This window comes from Solea senegalensis, linkage group LG3 (genome assembly GCF_019176455.1).
Source record: "Solea senegalensis isolate Sse05_10M linkage group LG3, IFAPA_SoseM_1, whole genome shotgun sequence".
In the NCBI taxonomy this organism is placed as follows: domain Eukaryota; kingdom Metazoa; phylum Chordata; class Actinopteri; order Pleuronectiformes; family Soleidae; genus Solea; species Solea senegalensis.
In genome coordinates, this window is record NC_058023.1 from 12,390,243 (window position 1) to 12,407,549 (window position 17,307).

At 39.4% G+C, this 17,307-nt stretch overlaps 1 protein-coding gene across 1 annotated transcript; it reads right to left on the reverse strand.

The window, feature by feature from the left end:
• Nucleotides 1–1,406: 1,406 nt before the first annotated feature.
• acadvl (acyl-CoA dehydrogenase very long chain) lies at nucleotides 1,407–17,112 on the reverse strand. Its single transcript, XM_044020764.1, has 21 exons — nucleotides 17,025–17,112; nucleotides 16,660–16,749; nucleotides 16,494–16,554; nucleotides 15,512–15,583; nucleotides 15,141–15,213; nucleotides 14,962–15,026; nucleotides 14,541–14,675; nucleotides 14,256–14,400; nucleotides 13,450–13,579; nucleotides 13,206–13,331; nucleotides 12,032–12,230; nucleotides 10,250–10,354; nucleotides 9,888–9,974; nucleotides 8,793–8,855; nucleotides 6,183–6,284; nucleotides 5,296–5,393; nucleotides 4,184–4,256; nucleotides 3,981–4,053; nucleotides 3,730–3,802; nucleotides 3,567–3,642; nucleotides 1,407–3,147 (listed from the first exon to the last, which is right to left on the reverse strand). Exons 2-21 carry the CDS (start codon nucleotides 16,731–16,733, stop codon nucleotides 3,010–3,012), a joined length of 1,968 nt encoding a protein of 655 aa, XP_043876699.1. The 5' UTR covers nucleotides 16,734–16,749; nucleotides 17,025–17,112; the 3' UTR covers nucleotides 1,407–3,009.
• Between the last annotated feature and the right edge of the window lie 195 nt (nucleotides 17,113–17,307).

The following is a 17,307-nucleotide window of genomic DNA, read 5'->3' on the forward strand; positions in this document are numbered from 1 at the left end:
CGTGCTTAAGCAGGTACGATGCGATGATTGGTCAGACTGCCGGCCGCTGACTGGCCAGAGGCCCGTCACAGGAAGAGACAACCCACACAGAAATCAAGCCGAACTGTGCCGAACTATAGATCACTTAAAACGTCTTAACAATCCTAAAAACGGGGCTTAACCTCCAACAACTACAGAAGTGTGGTATAAAGTCGCGTGTGTGTCACGTGTAAAACGAAGTCACCGCAGTGTCACTCAGTCGTGCATTGATGACTCCGCCCACATTAATTAGGTACTTTTTTGTAGTGAAGATGCAACCTAATCGTGCCGTGTCGTGGTGAGGCGAGTAGAGCCGGTGGAAATGCGCCATTAGACTTATTAGATTTGTCAAAGTGTTTAGAGCTGCAACGAGAAATTATTTTTACGGATTAGTGACAAGACACTGACTTTAATTTACCAAAAAACTATCAAAATGCTTCAGTTTGTCCAGCTCACTGTGTCAAACCATAAACACAAAGATGTTCAATTGACAATGAGCCACAATTAAACAGCAAGACAAGAAATCCTCATACTGGAAAAAGCTGAATCAAAGATGGAGACTGGTACGACTCGTACACTAGCAGTGCTACTTTAACTGTTAGCAAGTGTTGACAAATAGAGATAAATAGAAAACTCTTCAATTTCAACATCAAACTGAATTCAGTGGTCTTTAATAAAGTCTAAAGGCAAAGAAAATGTGGCAAAACACATGAAATTGTCTTCATTTAACTTGCTATTAACTTCCTTTATTTGAGCGTTACCAACTTATGTACTTTTGTGCAGGTCATTTTCTTTTTCCAGCGTCAGGAAAGGACTGAAAATGCAAACTTCCATCAAAGCAGCTTATCATGCTTCCTCACTCTACGACTCTTACTACGACAGAAGAGCAAAATTATATCATCTGCGGAAAGTGTCTACAGGAAAGCAGAGAAACCCATTTTGCTGAACTTTCAGTTAGACGGGGCTCTCGATTGCAGGGGGAATTCGCAACACTTTAACCACACGTCTCATGAAGCGGTCACACGCACACAGAGCGAGAGAGAGATCATCAGCATCGTCTCTCAGACTCACTCCCACATCAGCAGCAGCAGCAGCAACACTTGAAAAGTCTGTGTATGAGCGGGAGGAAGGAGTTCCTGTTATTAATTTCACAGCGTGTGGTGACAAAGCCCTGACTGGCATTCCAGTAAACTCTGGGCTGCAGAAGTGAAAGCAACATGTAAATTATTCTACAGAAAAAAAGGAAGCAAGTTGGGCAAGAAGGGGCAGTCTTTTTTTGACAGGTTAAAAAGCTTGTAGATTGCAAAAACAACTACATTCACAGATACTGAGACAGAAGGAAGTGGACTTTAGAGAGGCACACGGTATAAATAAATGAAACTACGTGATAAGCAGCCAGATGAATTTCCATTTTATTTGTTCCAATAACAGTGTGTTGAGCCAAACTCCTCAAAGCACATGTGCACAAACACAGCAACTCGTCTTAAAAACAGTGAGGACAGTCAGCTATGGATCAGATCGCTTATGGATTCTGTACAGACAGTTTGAACTGCAACAAACAACTATTTACATAACTTATTTTTAATGAACTATTTAATGAAACCAAGCACTGATGATTGATTCTTGCTCTTTGGGAAACCCGTGTGACTTCCATGAGTAAAAGAGTGACTAACTGACCCGCACATTTTGTGGTGGACTCAAGTCGTAACAGGAACTTCAAACAGCATCTGTGGACCGGTTTGTTAAGGCGGAAGTTTTCATGTTTCTATGATTAGCACTGAGTGGACTTAGTAAAAAATGCCTGAAGGCCAATACAGTACCCAAAACACTCCGTTTATATGTACATTACAACACAACGTAGATAAGTGTACAAAGTTAAGGCAATGTTTATTTAAAATACCCCTGTGTATAAATTAAAATCACTTAACATTGTTCCAGGACTTGTGTTCACTGGCCTCTTACATTAAAGTTGCATTGATGTTGTATATATGTACATTTTGTCATTGATACTTGTAGCTTCAACATGTAAAAGGACCATTATCTCCATGCACAAACAGGTTGGGGTCACCACTGACCAGGTTTTTGTTCGACAGTCCCGCCTTCGCATATGTGCGAGTGCCATAAAACCAAAATAAAAAGTCAAACGTGTGGGTGCTGAAACTCCCATTTTGCCGCAGCTACATGGCTACGTTCAGATTAGCAGGTACTTTGTTCAAATCTGACTCATTAGACATCAGATATGACTGTTCACATTTGCAACTAAAGGCATCTGAACTTGCATCTGAATGCGAACATGTCTAAAATGGCACACGCGCAGAAACACATCATATTTCAGACCACTCTGCATTGAAGCAGGAGATAAATAAAGATGTACCTTTACTGAAATTAGCGTGAATGCATGGGTGAGATTTAGCTTGAGAGCAGTGATTCCCAAAGACTGGGTCGGGACCCACCGATTAGTTTAGGGGTTAATTTTTTCTTTTTCATTTTTCCAAATTCCCTTTTCATTGAAGATGTAAGTGTTTACCATTTACATGCATACACTGACGTTGTAATTAATTTACCAAACACCTCAGAAATGATTTCAAATTCTGATATTAGATGTTACAGATATGGCTGTAAATTAGTCGCTACATTACACACAAACGTGCTCTTGTAACGATACATAATTATGATTATGATAGTTTGTTATTCATGTTGAAAAACTATGAGGTTGCAAAACACAACTTACTGCAAAAAAAGGAGAAGCTTTATCAGTGCAGTACAGTGTGTATCAAAGGCCGCAGTGAGTACGCGAGTACGCGCGTGTTCACGTAAATCACGTAAATCACTGTTCATGTGGTTTGACACTTTATCACAGTGTCTGGACGAGACACAAGAATCCCAGAAGTCATTTTGCTACGGGTGTGTGATGACGACAGCAAAAGTAATGAAGTGAATGTAGTACAGATGAAGCTATTGAGATGGGGGGGTGTTTCATGAGTGGTGTGTTCAGAAACCCAGAGGGTGAGGAGTCACCACTCCTCCGTTCTCCACCATGGCTGCAGAGATGGTCCGCAGGTTCTTAAAGAGCCGTCGCGAGTCACTGGAGCGCAGGGTCTTGATGTCACGCATGACCCTCTCGTGGGTCTGAGGGAATAAGGGCAACAGTGACATAAGATTAAGTGTTTCATCTACAACAAGTAGAATAGTAGAATTTGTATGTAAAAACTATTTATCATGAGCTTTTGACAACAGATGTGTCGGCAAAATGTGGAATCATCAATTAAAAACACAAAAGCAAGTGATTTTGACCAGTATCGGACCAATTCTGATACTGACCGATACAGACTCCCATCCCTATATAATTACTATTATGGATTTCTCTTTTTCCTTTCCTTTTCTTCTTCTTATCCTGACATCAGAAAAACAGGGGCAACACTATCTGCTATGGCATCACCTGCCATGCATCTCCATTTTAAATAAAATGCATGTTTAAGATGTGGGTAGGTGACGTTTTTTACCTAATTTCATGAACACAATTAGGTAGGATTCAAATGGTGTCTCACCTCCATACACCAGGTCTCACACAGCATCTTTTCATGCTGAGCTGTGGCCTGGCCTTGACTCAGAGAACGTGAAGCCCTACAGAGAGAAAGAGAGGAACAAGAAATGAGAAAGGTCTCAAGGAGTTAATATGTCACTTTGCCTTCTAAATTCACATCTTTGTACCTGGACAGGACGACCACCATGGCGTAAATGTCAATGGCACTGTCTGCAATTCTCTTCAACACAAACTGTTCATCTGAAACAGAAAAAAACCTTTTCTTTACAAAGCACAGCATGGCAGGAGGATTTGTGTGGAAAATTTGGAATTGAATGACTCAAAGTGAGACTGTCACAAATGTTTTACATTAATTTTACATGCAGGTGAAACACCAAGAATGGAGCTAAAGGGGATTTTTCACTACACCCACACTTACCAATGATCTTCTTGCCGTGTTTGACAAGCAGCTCTTCAACGACTATTCCAAACTGTTCAACAGCTTTAACCGTCTACAAAATACACACACACAATGATCAGGGAGAAACAAGTGGCGTGAAAACAGAAGACTCTCATCAAACACATTCAGTCCGCATTGTCAGAACGTTGTCTGGACACCCACTCGTTGTCACTCCTACATACCAGTTCACCACTGTGTGCCAGCTCCGGGTGCACGGCTCCCTGCAGTGTCAAGCCTGTGCTCAAACCTGCCATTCTACAAACACAACAAAGAAAGACAGTGTCTTATTAGCCATAGAAAGAAAACAGATCAACAACAGCATTGAGTCCACCTGCACTGCAACTATTTACTGAAATGCTGCAAACACATGCTCACAAACTGGTTTCCACTCAACTCCAAAGAAAACAAACATTAAAAAAAAACCTAAAACGGTTCAAAACGTTGTTTCACACACACAAATATCAAATTCAGACTCAGAAAGTGTAGCATGACTAATTTGGAGTTCATTTATTCCATGGGTGACTGAAACTCGTTGGCCGCTAATAGAACACTAATAGAACATGAGAAAGTGGAGCACAAAGCTGGCCATCATACAGAGAGGTGAGATTAGTCTCTGGCACATATTTTCTACCAATCTCTCTATGATATATAGCTTGTGTTGCAACTGTGTTTTTTTTACATGAAAAGTGCCAGAAATAGTTATTTTCTAGGCTTCACAGAGCATCAGTTATGGAAATGCTTTATGGTTGATTTAAGGCTGCAAAATATAGTATTATTAATCACAGACTGAAATATGACTGAATTTCCTAGCTATTTAAAGTTGAACTGTAATGCTCTGTCTACAAAAAAACTGAAATACATTTTTCTTTCTTTTTCTTATTTCTTTCTAATCATAGTAGATCAGGTGTCAGTACTTTAGCACCTATTTTTCTATTTACATCCTCCATTCGAACACATATCTGGACTTTCTACTCCTTACATTCTTAAGTAATTAAGTTGAATGTAAGTGAGGGGAATTGACGATTAGTTTGTTTCTTAGTCTCTGATTTTAACCTACGAGGACGCAGTCACGACATTAAAGAGGCGATGACACCGACAGGGAAAGACAACCGTGGATAGAGCGCATAACAGATTCAGATGAGCGAGGCACTGCACAGTGCCATTAAAGTCAAAAACGTATCTACCTTTTACTTTTGCACTTGAGTAAAAATATTTTCTGAGCCTGTCATTTCTCACTCTTCCTGTATTAAGTAAGTTGAATCATTGCTTAAGTTAATGACGTGTGTGATGCAACCTTTTAGCTCTCTTGGTCATTTCTCCTGTGAGCAGACCAGCGTTGCCGAGCGGGTTCTTCAGTGCCTTTTGCAAACTCTTCAACTGGTTACCAGCATTCTGTAGGGAAGCAGGAATCAGTCAAATACTTAGAAAATATAAGTAAAAGGTTTATGTATTTTAAGCAAATTAAATACTGTGAGTTGTTAAAACCTCTATCTCCAGATGTTTGCTTTACTTTGAACCTTGGTTATTTCTCCTATTTAGATACAAAGGCTTTAAAAATATAGTAATTGCAAAAACACTCTGTGGAAAATACTAACTTATGATTTCCAGGAATGTAAAAAATAAAATGTCCATTATATCTGGAAGAAGACATTGAAGGGTTCATGTACAAAACAAGCTGGAAATTGTCACCTCAAAAATATTTCCTTGCTGACCTGACAATAACAGACAGAGAAGTGCTCTGTAATTTACCAGGAATTCATGAAAAACAAGCCGTTTTCAGCACCATTAGCTAAAGACGACATAATTGTGGCTGTATCCAGTCCAAGAATTTAACATTTTCTCTTTAAAAGACCAAGTCATAGAAAATAAAAGAAAACCGTGTCAGTCAGTGTTGCCGAATGTGCAGTTTTAAGGCAAGTTCTATTGGTAGTGTGGGTAAATTTAAATCTAATTTAAATGGCTGGATTTCTTCTGCTTAATATTAAGAACATAAGAGACTGACAACAAGTGTCAGGAAACGGTGTAAAAATAGGAATAAGGAAGTTCTACAAGCTCAAGATGCAGAGCTTTAGACAGTAGAAATAACTTTGTGTCTATGCAACGTCTGTACTTTTCCACTAGACATCTTCAGATCACCACAGACATGTGAAAAAAAAGTACAGATAAGTGGTTTAATGTTACCTGGAAACCATTGAGGGCCACAAAGAGCCGCAGGATGTCGTTGGTTCCCTCAAAGATTCTGAAAATTCTCAGATCCCTCATCACTCTCTCCACTCCAGAGTCCTTCAGGTACAGATACACAAAAAACCATCAGGACTTCCATTTTATTACATTTTTTTTACCTAATCCTTTCTAAACTAAGCTGCAAAAATGACACGTATGCCATTACTTCATTTGAAAACAAGCAACACAAAGAAACATGCTGTGCATTTATCATACACAAAGACTCAGATCTCAGATTCTCACACAACTTTAACAAGGATGTGAAATCTGCAGCTGCAAACTGCAATGAAGAAAACCTTTGTATTTCTGGTAGCACAGGTGATAAATTCAGCCCACTGGAGCAGAAATGAAAATCTACAGAGCAAAAGTTGGATATTACTTCCTTGGTGACATGAAAACCTGAGTCAAAAAGTACACAAACTCTATGTGTGAGAAAAGCTTGAATTATCTTACACAAACACGTGGGGCAAAAATCACAGAAAGATCTGTGCATATCCATACAACAAAATATCCGATAACAACTTAAAATCTTTTTGAGAAAAATGTTTATTTTCTGCCTCCAAGTTTGTGAGATTTTAAATAGTTTTGTTGTTAAAAGAGATTGCAGTCTTCACCACAGCCTCTTTAGTTCTACTAAGTGGTGTTTCATGATGGGGCATACTTTCCACTGTGTTGATGAGAAGCAGCACGGGCGTTCTAAATGTGCCCTCCTCGATCGTTTGGTTTATTTTAAGACCGGCAACAGTATTGTTTACACAACTTAAAGTCGCCCACACATCACCCCAGCTTCTTTGTGCGAGTCTATTCTCAGGTTATTGGTTGACATTTTTTTTAAACTACGGAAAGGAAACAATCAGTGAGGTTTAGGGTTAGGATTTTAAAATCTGTTGAGAACGAGAGCTTTGCACGTAGCAACTAAGTCACTCACCACCAGACTGATGTTTGCACAGAAACATCACTTTCAACCGTGAACCAACTGCTAATCAAGCATAGACAGTGTTGAAACAAGCCTTTCACTAAATAGTTTGAGGTCACGTCGTTCAGAAATGGCAAAATGAAAATGTGACACTATTATTAGTTCAGGGCCTGGAGTGGTGCGCTCAAGCATGAAAAACAAACCCTTCCACAATTGACAGAATCGAGAAATGTGCACTGTCTGGGAAGTGGGAAGTCAAATTCTACTCATCCGGTTCCTTGTTTAATTTTCCACTGCGAGTGAAGAAGCGTGAAGACTCAGTCAATAGATTGATGACACATTTTAACACAAAGCCGTTTCAGACTGCAATGTATATTCATTGTAATTCCTGAAAAGAATTGTAAACACAAGAATGACTGTTAATTTCATTGTTTTCTTTCACATTGATTATAATGTATGTTCAGTCCTAATGTTGCTACTTCTGGCACACATTACCTGCCGAGTGTATGATTCAATGAAGTACATAAGAAGCAGAAACACGACGCCTCCTGAAGTGTGAGCCATAGTCTGATTTAACGCAGGTGGGCCTCGGACAGGGATGTAATTATTTATCACCGAAAACATAATGTTCTTTATTCTGGGGGAACGCAACGATTTATGTTCTGTTAGGCCACATCCAGACGGAAACATCGTGAAACGTAAACAATCTTGTTCTTTGCCGTTTTCAAAAAGAACGGCATCGTTTCAAGAAATATCACACAGAGAGAAGAGCTGTGTGAGCGGAGCGCACACACGAAATCAGAGACACAGTGCACATAAACAGAGTCACAGACGAGCTGTGGATGTTCAGTGCAGTGGACTGTGTGTGGAACAATCACTGATGTGTAAGTTTTGTTTCCTCCTCTCTTTCAGAGGATGTTTGAAAGGCTTTGGCTTTTATGAGTGACTGTCACTTTAAGCATTATCAACTATTAGACTGATGACAATACCGAGTATTGGAAATAAAATACGGCTGGAACACAAAACAGTCCAAGAAGGAATTACAGCTCCCTCCCTTCATTCCTGTGTCTCAAACATCTCAACCTTGTCTCTCAATTTGAGCAAAATAATGTTTGTTAACTGAAATGTTGTGCTATATAACAGATAACAAACAGGGCTTGGGTCTTGAAAGTTCTGCTAAATTATTGGGTGGCCTTATATTGCAGAAAATTGGGGAGTTGGGGCATTTTGCACGATGGCACAGGAACTATTTGAATACGTTTCTAAAAGGCATAACATTTTTCAGGAAAGGTCCCTGCTATGAAAAAGCTGTTCTGACCGCATTTTATTTCATTCTCTAAAATCTTGAGGACTATTTTTATGCAAGTTTAAATATGTTTGTCTCAACGACGTGACGGAGTCTTTAGAGTCAAGGAAGTAATTTCTGTTTTGGGAAAGCATGTTTAGGATGAGCCACCTAAGACAAATGTTGACCTTGCTTGTTTTCATTGTGATGTGTTTGCTTTTTTATGACTTCATGGATTTGACTGGACTGTTTGTAAAAAAAAGAAAAAAAACAAATCAGCATATCAACAGCTGGAAGATTTCAGCACTTAACACATATTCAACACCCAGCTGGTTTGTGTGCAACAGGATGTGGATAGAACACTAACCTTCATGAAACCCATGCCGCCCATAACCTGAATACACTCATCAGTCACGTTCCATGCTGCTTCCTGTCACATGGGGGGCAGGGGGGACACACACACACACAAAACAAATACAAATACTAGTGAATTTCAAAAAAGTAAAGAGCTTTTGCTTTGCTAATATACTAATTCAGCTATCTAATTTTAAGACACCTACTTCCTCTGTCATGCTTCCTTCATTGTTTTCCACAGAATAAGGAACATAAATATGACGAAAGACGTGTGGTGTTCCCCAGGGTGTTATTTTGTGTAAATGGGTGCAAAGTATACAAAAATAAAATCAAAATACTGCCCTATTATCAAGATGTGCCCTGTTAAAATGAAGGAAATAATTAAAACTGAAGACACACTGTCAATCGGGCACTGTAGGAACTATTAGCACTTCTTGAGTACCTCTCTATACTTCTTGTTAACCGCTGAGCGTGTTGTGCTACTAACGCCCCTTTTTCCACTATGGTCCTGTCCCAGCTCGCCACGGCACAGCAAGTTTTCCACTACCACTCTAGTACCTACTCAACATGGGTGGAGCCATCACTGACACTGTTTTACACGTGACACACTAGTGTCACACTCGTGAAGCAGTTGTTTTCAGTGTACTGAATCATCAGAATCAGTTAATTAAAATATTTGTTCAGTACTTCCTCCATGACCGGAGCACAGACTCAGTGCACTGACACAGGGCTGCAGGGTTTTTGATGCCGCTTGGGCATACACCAGACTCCTCTGTTTAATATGGAGATTTTGGACATTTCCCTGGTAATTGTTGGAGATTGACCCATGTTTTTAGGATTGTTAAGTCTTTTAACTGATCTACAGTTTTTTACAGCTTTCTGTTCCTCCCATCGGACATCTTTTCCTGTGCCGGCAGTCTGACGACGTCAGGCATGGTACCTCGCCAGAGCAGGTACTAAAAAAAGTGGTAGTGCAAACACAACTTAACCGTGCCGTACCGAGGCAAGGTGGAAGACCTGCACTTTTATTGTAAGTCACTTTGGAAAAAAGCGTCTGCCAAATGACATGTAACATGTAACCTGTGGAAACACGCCATATAACTCTTACAGAGGCAAAGATCTTGCTCATAGCAGCTTCAATCTGGAATTCAGTTGCTCCACTGTCCATGTTGCCACTGATCATGTAGGCCATTGACTGCAAAAAGATGGGAGATGAAGTGTCAGTGAGGTTTACGGATGTAAGACATCTTGTTCTTCTTTGCGTCAGATGTTTGCAGTAAAGTGAAAGTAGTTAAACTGTATGAGATTCTAGCTCAAAGTGTGTTTTTAAAAATCAGGAAATAATCTTTAAAATCACATGCACTTTATTGGTGTGGCAACAATGTACCACCTAAGAGTGTGGATTTTTAAAAATATCTTGGCGAAATGTGAATCAGAACTTTTCAAAGATTATCTGTAATTTATTCTGACCTCAGTAACATACTGCAGCATTGCCATGCGTGCCATCTTCTCCTGAATGGCTCCATAGTTGTGAATCTTGTTACCAAACTGGGTTCTGTTGGCTGCATGATCCACCTGATTAAAAAAACAAAAACAAATTCAGCTTTCTGTCAAACTTTTAAGTCAAAAAAATCAAAAGCACTTTGAAAAAACAAACAAACATCCAAGCCCCCCGATGGCCGTGTGGTCAAAGCTACACTGCAAAAACACTGGAGGTCACTGGGTGGTGTATATTATAAATTTGCATAGAAACACAGAAACTTAAAAGAAAATCTTGAATTACTTCACAAAAGTTTTAACTCTTGAGGGAGGGAGTAGGCTGCACCTAATTAACCTGTGGTAAGCCCAATTGGTGACCAGTTGTGACACCAACCATATGAATCTGAACTCCCATTGTGAAGCCTCGAGATGACCAACCCCATGTGGATGTTTTACAAACCAAAGTTCATACTCACCTGTGACAAGACTCTAGAATGTGAAAATATTTTACAAAATTGACAAAATTCCATTAAAGAAGAGTTGAAACTAGTGACTGAGACACTAACTCCTCAGAACACCATAAAGCAAGTGGGAAGTAGGCTGATATTCCCATAGACTTCCAAGTTCTTTATCCAACCAGTGGTGTTGCCCTCTGCTGGCTATTGAATACATTCTTATTCCAAAGAAACCTGAAGACTATGTCTATTTTATTTTTAGATAAAAGAGTGGACTTCTGCACCTCCTACTGCCTAACTGACATTTGCTTAATAACAGTGGCTGGAAACAAGTGCATTTTCATTTTTGAAAATGTCCATGCATTGATGGAAACCTAGATATTGTCTGTAGTAGATCTGGAAATTTGGAAGCACTCAAGAGAGGAAAACGCACAGTTGAGCGTGTGTGTCTGCTCGTATTGAGCGAGAAAGAGGGAGGTATTGAGAGCGTGTGCGTGTGTGTATCTGCGTATATTATTGGTAATACGTTTTTTTCTGCTAAGTTGGTGGAGTAAAGTGCTCATCGCTGCAGTTACCACCACAGTCACTTCCTCAGCTAAGCCCTTAGCGTGTGTGGTGCAGCAGTGAAAAGTGTCCCCCTTCGAACAGTGTTTTGCTGCGCCACATTCTGTTGAATTTAACATATCCCGCAAGATCGATATATGGAAAATTCATATCACTTAAAAACCAATACCAGTTTTCGGTATGAATCAGTACACCGTCCAGCACTACTCACTATTTTACTGGCCTGTTTACTTTTCTTTTTTTAGATTAATTTATTTATTGACATCATATTGGTTCCAGAACAGAATTACAGACCCAAGCTTTAAATAGACAGAGTGATACTAAAAAAATCCATAAATAAGACAACACTCTCTGTATGTACTGGTAATGATGCTGTTTCTGATATTGCAACATAACAATTTGCTTACACACGTTACACCATTCAGAACAATGTCAATGTTTGGGGAAAACAAACTGATAGGAGGCCATCTAAATCTTCGGCACCTGTAACATCAGCGAGAAGTTGCATTATAACATAAGACCATGTTGAAGAACAATGCAAGACGGGGGAAATTCCCTTCAGACCCACAATGAAGGAAATACACAACTGATCGAGGGGGTGGTAACACTGAGAGTATAGATAAAGATCACTGCAGCAGATGGAAAACACCTGCAGCAGATACAGAGACAAAAAGCTGTGAGCTGAAGTTTAACACCTAACTTATAAGAGGAGTCTACTGTCAGACTTCTGCCCATTTCCCTTCCTTTTACTCACAGCTTTGGTGATCACGCCCTTCATGGTGCCAGCGAGGGCAGCGGCCATGCCAAAGCGCCCATTGTTCAGGATATTCATGGCGACCTTAAATCCGCCACCGACCTCTGCAAGCAAACAGTCAGCTGGCACACGGACGTTATCGAAGTAGACCTCGGCTGTGTTGGATGCCTTGATGCCCATTTTCTTTTCTGGGGGGCCACTGTGATTAAGAGAGAAAGTCCCATTGAGTGACCAGAGAAGACATGAAATTTGACCAAAAGGCTCAACTGTAGCTAGGGCTGGACGATAAGGACAAAAACTTAACCACAATCAACAATTTTCAAATCGGTCAATATGGATAACTAACAACCTGTTTCAGTCTCACTTATAAAGCACTTGGGGTGGAGTGGCTCAGTGGTTAAGACCCTGCCTTGTGTACCAAAGACATCATGGTCGCAAGTTCGATTCCACCCCTGGCTAATTGTACTTGATTCCATTGTAAGTCGCTTTGGATAAAAGCGTCTGCTAAATGACATGTAATGTAATGTAAAGCAGAGTTTAGTCTCAATGTGACATCCTAGTAAAATCAAGCTGCAGTGCATAGCTTTTGGTAATTTCATCTTTTTTTTACTGATGTTTTTGTTCTTCAACGGCATCCATGGTGTTGCATTACTGCCATCATCTGGATTTAGAAAACTCCTACACTTTCCAGTCCATCATGTTCTTTCTTTCTTTCTTTCTTCTCATCTCCTCTCCTTTTTTCTACCTCTGTTTGGCCTTTGTTAACAAAAACAATGTAACATTATTTGTATGCTGCATCCTTCATAACAGGCTTTGTCAAGCAAAACAGCACGGGAATGTCACCTGGCGAGCAAAGACATCCAAACACCAATATACTGTGAAACACAGAATTGTGTCGAGCTGGGAGCCTTAATCAGTATTGTGTGAACTTGACATTCCATTCATCCCAAGTTACACGCTTCAGTTTTAAATAAAACATTTAAATCAACTAAAACCCGATTTTTAAACTTGTGTGCAAATTGTAGAATGCAGTAAGTTGTGATTTTAAACTTCTTTATCTTAACGGTCAGACGTGAGAAAAACTTAATTGACTGAGGTAAAACATCATATGTTTTCATAATGTTTAAACATAATTATATCACAATATATATAATGCTTTTTTTAGTGCGCTCACTGTGTCACTCCTCCAAAGCTCCTCTCCACAATGAAGGCTGAGATCTTGTCCTTCACCTCTCCAGTGTTTGGATCCTTCACGGGCGTCTTGGCAAACACTGTGAAAATCTCAGCCAGTCCTCCATTACTGACAGAAGGAGTTATTGCATCATCAGACTTTAGCAAATCCATTACATGTTACTTGTCATATTATGCTGTGCTGCCTCCTTGTGGTAGACATCACAAAAAACTGCAACTTCTCTCACCTGATCCAGATCTTGCTTCCATTCAGAGTGAAGTACTTTCCGCAGGGAGACTGCACAGCTGTGGTCTTGATGGAGGCAGCATCAGAGCCACTGGCAGGTTCAGTCAGACAGAAGGCTGCGATGTGTTCACCTGCAGTGACAAATGTATACATTATTACATTACATTACATTACATTACATGTCATTTAGCAGACACTTTTATCCAAAGCGACTTACAAAAGTGCATTTAAACATTTGGGTACATATAAGAGCTAGAAGTAAGTAAGAGCTTCAAGTACTCAAGTAAGTAATACATGTACTCTCAACCATGTGCATCAGTTCTACAGTTTTTCTTCATTTTGTCACTTCTCAGTGCAAAAACAGGAAAGGAAAGGCCTATGACTTGAAATAAATGTTATATTTTATTATTTTCACTGCCAAAATTGTAAAAAATAAACAATGTTAAGCATTCTGGATATAGTTCATAACCTAATATTACAGATACACCAATTCAGCAAGCTTGGCATTCCATTATTATGTGAAAAACAGGCATTCAAAATTTAGAGTAAGCATTTTTAAAAAAACACTCAACATGTGTTTTATTTATTGACGTTTAGAGGATTGTTGTTTTCCTTGTATTATCACATTTTATCAGTCTAAATTGCTTGAGTGTCTGAACTTCAGATGTTTCATTTTAATATGAGAGGCTGGCTGAAACAGCGTATTGCCAGCCTGATTCTATAACAGACATAACAACTGTAATATACAGTGTTGAAATTGATGACTTAAGATGCAGCAAGACACTGACTGCCTGCTGGCCATTGTACCTGTAGCAAGTTTAGGCAGGTACTTCTCCTTCTGAGCTGGGTTCCCAAAAAGCAGAATGCCCTTGAAGCCAATTGACTGGTGAGCACCCAGAGTGATGCCAACACCCAGGTCATGACTGCCGACGATCTCAACCAACCGTCCATACTGTGAGACAGATAGGTTTACATTAGACTATTTTCACATGTCTGTTTCGCTTTCTCTCTGACGCACTTAGCACGTAGATAATATTTGCTAATGTCTCTATCATTGAATAAATAGCCATAAATCTCACTGGGAAAACGTACTTGTGTGTTTGTGAGGCCAAGGCCCCCCAGGTCACTTGGCACTTGAAGGCCGAAGGCACCCATCTCCTTCAGGCCCTCCATGGTGTGATCCTCCACCTTTTCCAAGGCATCGTTTTTGGCAGGATCATTTACTTCCTGTTCACATAGAGCAAGAACAGAGACGGTGAGGTGTGAAGATGGCCACATCCATACTACTACATTTTCAAATAAAATGCATCCAGACGCCTGTTTCAGCTCTAAGTAATCTGCATCCAAATTAACAAACATAAAAACACACAGTATATCGCAAGGCTATTAAGGAAAGACATATTCGGGCTTTCAAATACTGGGGTAATATGGATGGATGGCATATCCTGAATTTTTCAAATTTAACAAAAAATAGAGTAATGCAGGTGTAGCTTAAGGTTTTTTTTTTAAATACCTCAAAGAACTTGCACACTGGCCCCACAAGTTCTCGGAGGAACTGCTCCTGCTCCTCGTTGAGAACTATGGCACAAAGCAGAAGAGCTTCAGTTTGACATTTTACAGTTTGGCAAAGCCATTTAATGAAATGATGGCTTCCTTAGAAAATTATAATAACCTGAATATCCTCTGACCTACCTGAGGGAAAGGGAAACACTTGAGAAGTGGCGATCTGTCCCTTGAAAATGTTGACTGCGAATGATTTGGATTCCTAAGTAAATTGAAGACAAACATTGTTAAGTGTGTGCTAACAAAAGCTTCAAAATGCAGAGTTAAAAGGTCATAAAACATTTGTAAACACACTAGTTTTGCTAGGTAATACTTACTTAGTCACTAAATAAAATATGGCATAAACTTGTAATGTGTGGTATTTAAAAATGCCATAAAGAAAATGCTCTCCAGTGCACAGATAACCTTGTTATGCTTGATACAACTCAAATACAATTTAAAAGCCATAATAAAAAATGATCTATACAATAAAATTGAATTATTGAAATGAATGTACATACATTAGAAACTGCTTGTTTTTCCACTTTAGCAGTTGCATGACTTCCGACTGCCACTGGCTTCTCTAGCACAGCCTTAAGAACAATAAAACACAAAATTCAAGTTCAATACAAATAGTTTTCATTAAAGATTAAATGCCTAGAAATTGTGGGGTTAGCATAGCAAGTGTTATTTTGTGGTGCTCTTTCAGTTAAACCTGTAGAAATTTCAGAATGCTCGTATGGGCTCTTTTTGCACAGCAGCCATTTTGACAGTTCAAAGTAGATAAAACACAGGTGTAAATAATCAAATGTATGATGGCTTAGTTCTATTTGGCTTTGTTAGTTTCAAGGCGCTTGTTAACTCACTCTCACTCTGTTCTGAATTTGTCCACTGCATATAACCCATCCTTATTACACACCAATCTACTTTTAGAGAAAGCGCACCAAGCATACAATAGAGGTTTAAAAACAAACAGCAGAATTGGTCTTTGTGGATTTAGGAGTGTTATCTTTACTGACACGTTGAACATCAATCATTTTTGTCAATGTTAAACCTGTTTCCACCGAATTTGTAACAAATGCCCAATAAAGGTACTATGCTCCACAAGCTACCACCAGATCCATTACAACCTTTCTAGCACTATCATGTGTAAATCGCTCTTGTATACTGTAAATATCATACAATAAAAATGCAGATAAGTTTAATATATTTATAGCTTGTCATTGTGGAGTGAATAGACATCGGGACATCAGCTGTCTTGTATGAACTCTGTCCAGGACAACTGCAGGGTCACCTATAAAAACTGTGTCATGTGACCAGTGAACCTTCACCCACTTCCAGCAGGAGGGGATAGCGTTATGTCACCCAACCAGTACATTTTTGCCAAACAAGGACAATAAACAGACTCTTTGTGATCCTAATGTTATTTAATGCAGCATTCACATAGGAAACATTAACATTTAGAGTACTACTTAAAATATAGGTCAGTCCGTGTTTTTGTACCTGTGTCGCTTCACTGGCATAGAGACGGGAGTTCACCACAGGCCTGGCCTGACGCTGACCTCTGTAAACCAGACAAATTACATCACTAAACCCCTTGTTTGAAATAAATATTTCATTGTAGTCTTGATTAAATATGTTCAACAAGAGTTCAAGACAAGTAACTTACCCAGACAACACGGGTGGAATCCTTAGGATGGTGCCGCACAGAGCGGGGGACTGAGTCACCTTACGAAGCAGCATAATTATACAATTTAACCTGACGAGAGGAAAATAACATATACATCAACCAGTTAATTAACACACGGATGGTTATATAACAGCTTAAGTAGAATAGCTAAAGGCTAAAGTAGCGTTTTATACCATTTGTTGGCTTAAGTAACGCATAGCAATAGCAAGAAGCTAGGCTAACTAGCTGTTACTTAGTCACTTTTAATTCGCTGTTTATATTCCCTGCACCAAAAGTAGGAAAAGCAAGTAAAAAGGTTGACGTGTTTATATCATAACGCATTGAGGGAAAAAATCATGACGAACCTCAAAATCTTATGCTCAAAGAAAACGTCCCGGATGCTCCAAGTGAAGCCGACAGTATCCCTCAATAAACTGCTTTTTCCTCTCTCTCCCTCTCCCCTTCTCTGACGTTGCCGTCCTCCTACCGCGGTGCTTCACGGGATATGTAGTTTCACATATCAGTGTTGAGAAAGTCCATAGAATTCAACAAAGCATTCTTTTACCTTTTTTTTTAAATGTTTTTATTATTTTTTTATTTTATGCTATTGTCTTACTGTGTAGCGTGTCATTAATGGATGTTTTGTTC

Coding starts and splice junctions, on each gene's coding strand:
- acadvl (XM_044020764.1), bottom strand. CDS start 16,733: ATGCTGCTTCGTAAGGTGACTCAGTCCCCCGCTCTGTGCGGCACCATC. Junction 15,027..15,140: donor AGTGTTTCCCTTTCCCTCAG/GTAGGTCAGAGG, acceptor TTTGTGCCATAG/TTCTCAACGAGGAGCAGGAG. Junction 12,231..13,205: donor AGCTTTGGAGGAGTGACACA/GTGAGCGCACTA, acceptor TCTTAATCACAG/TGGCCCCCCAGAAAAGAAAA.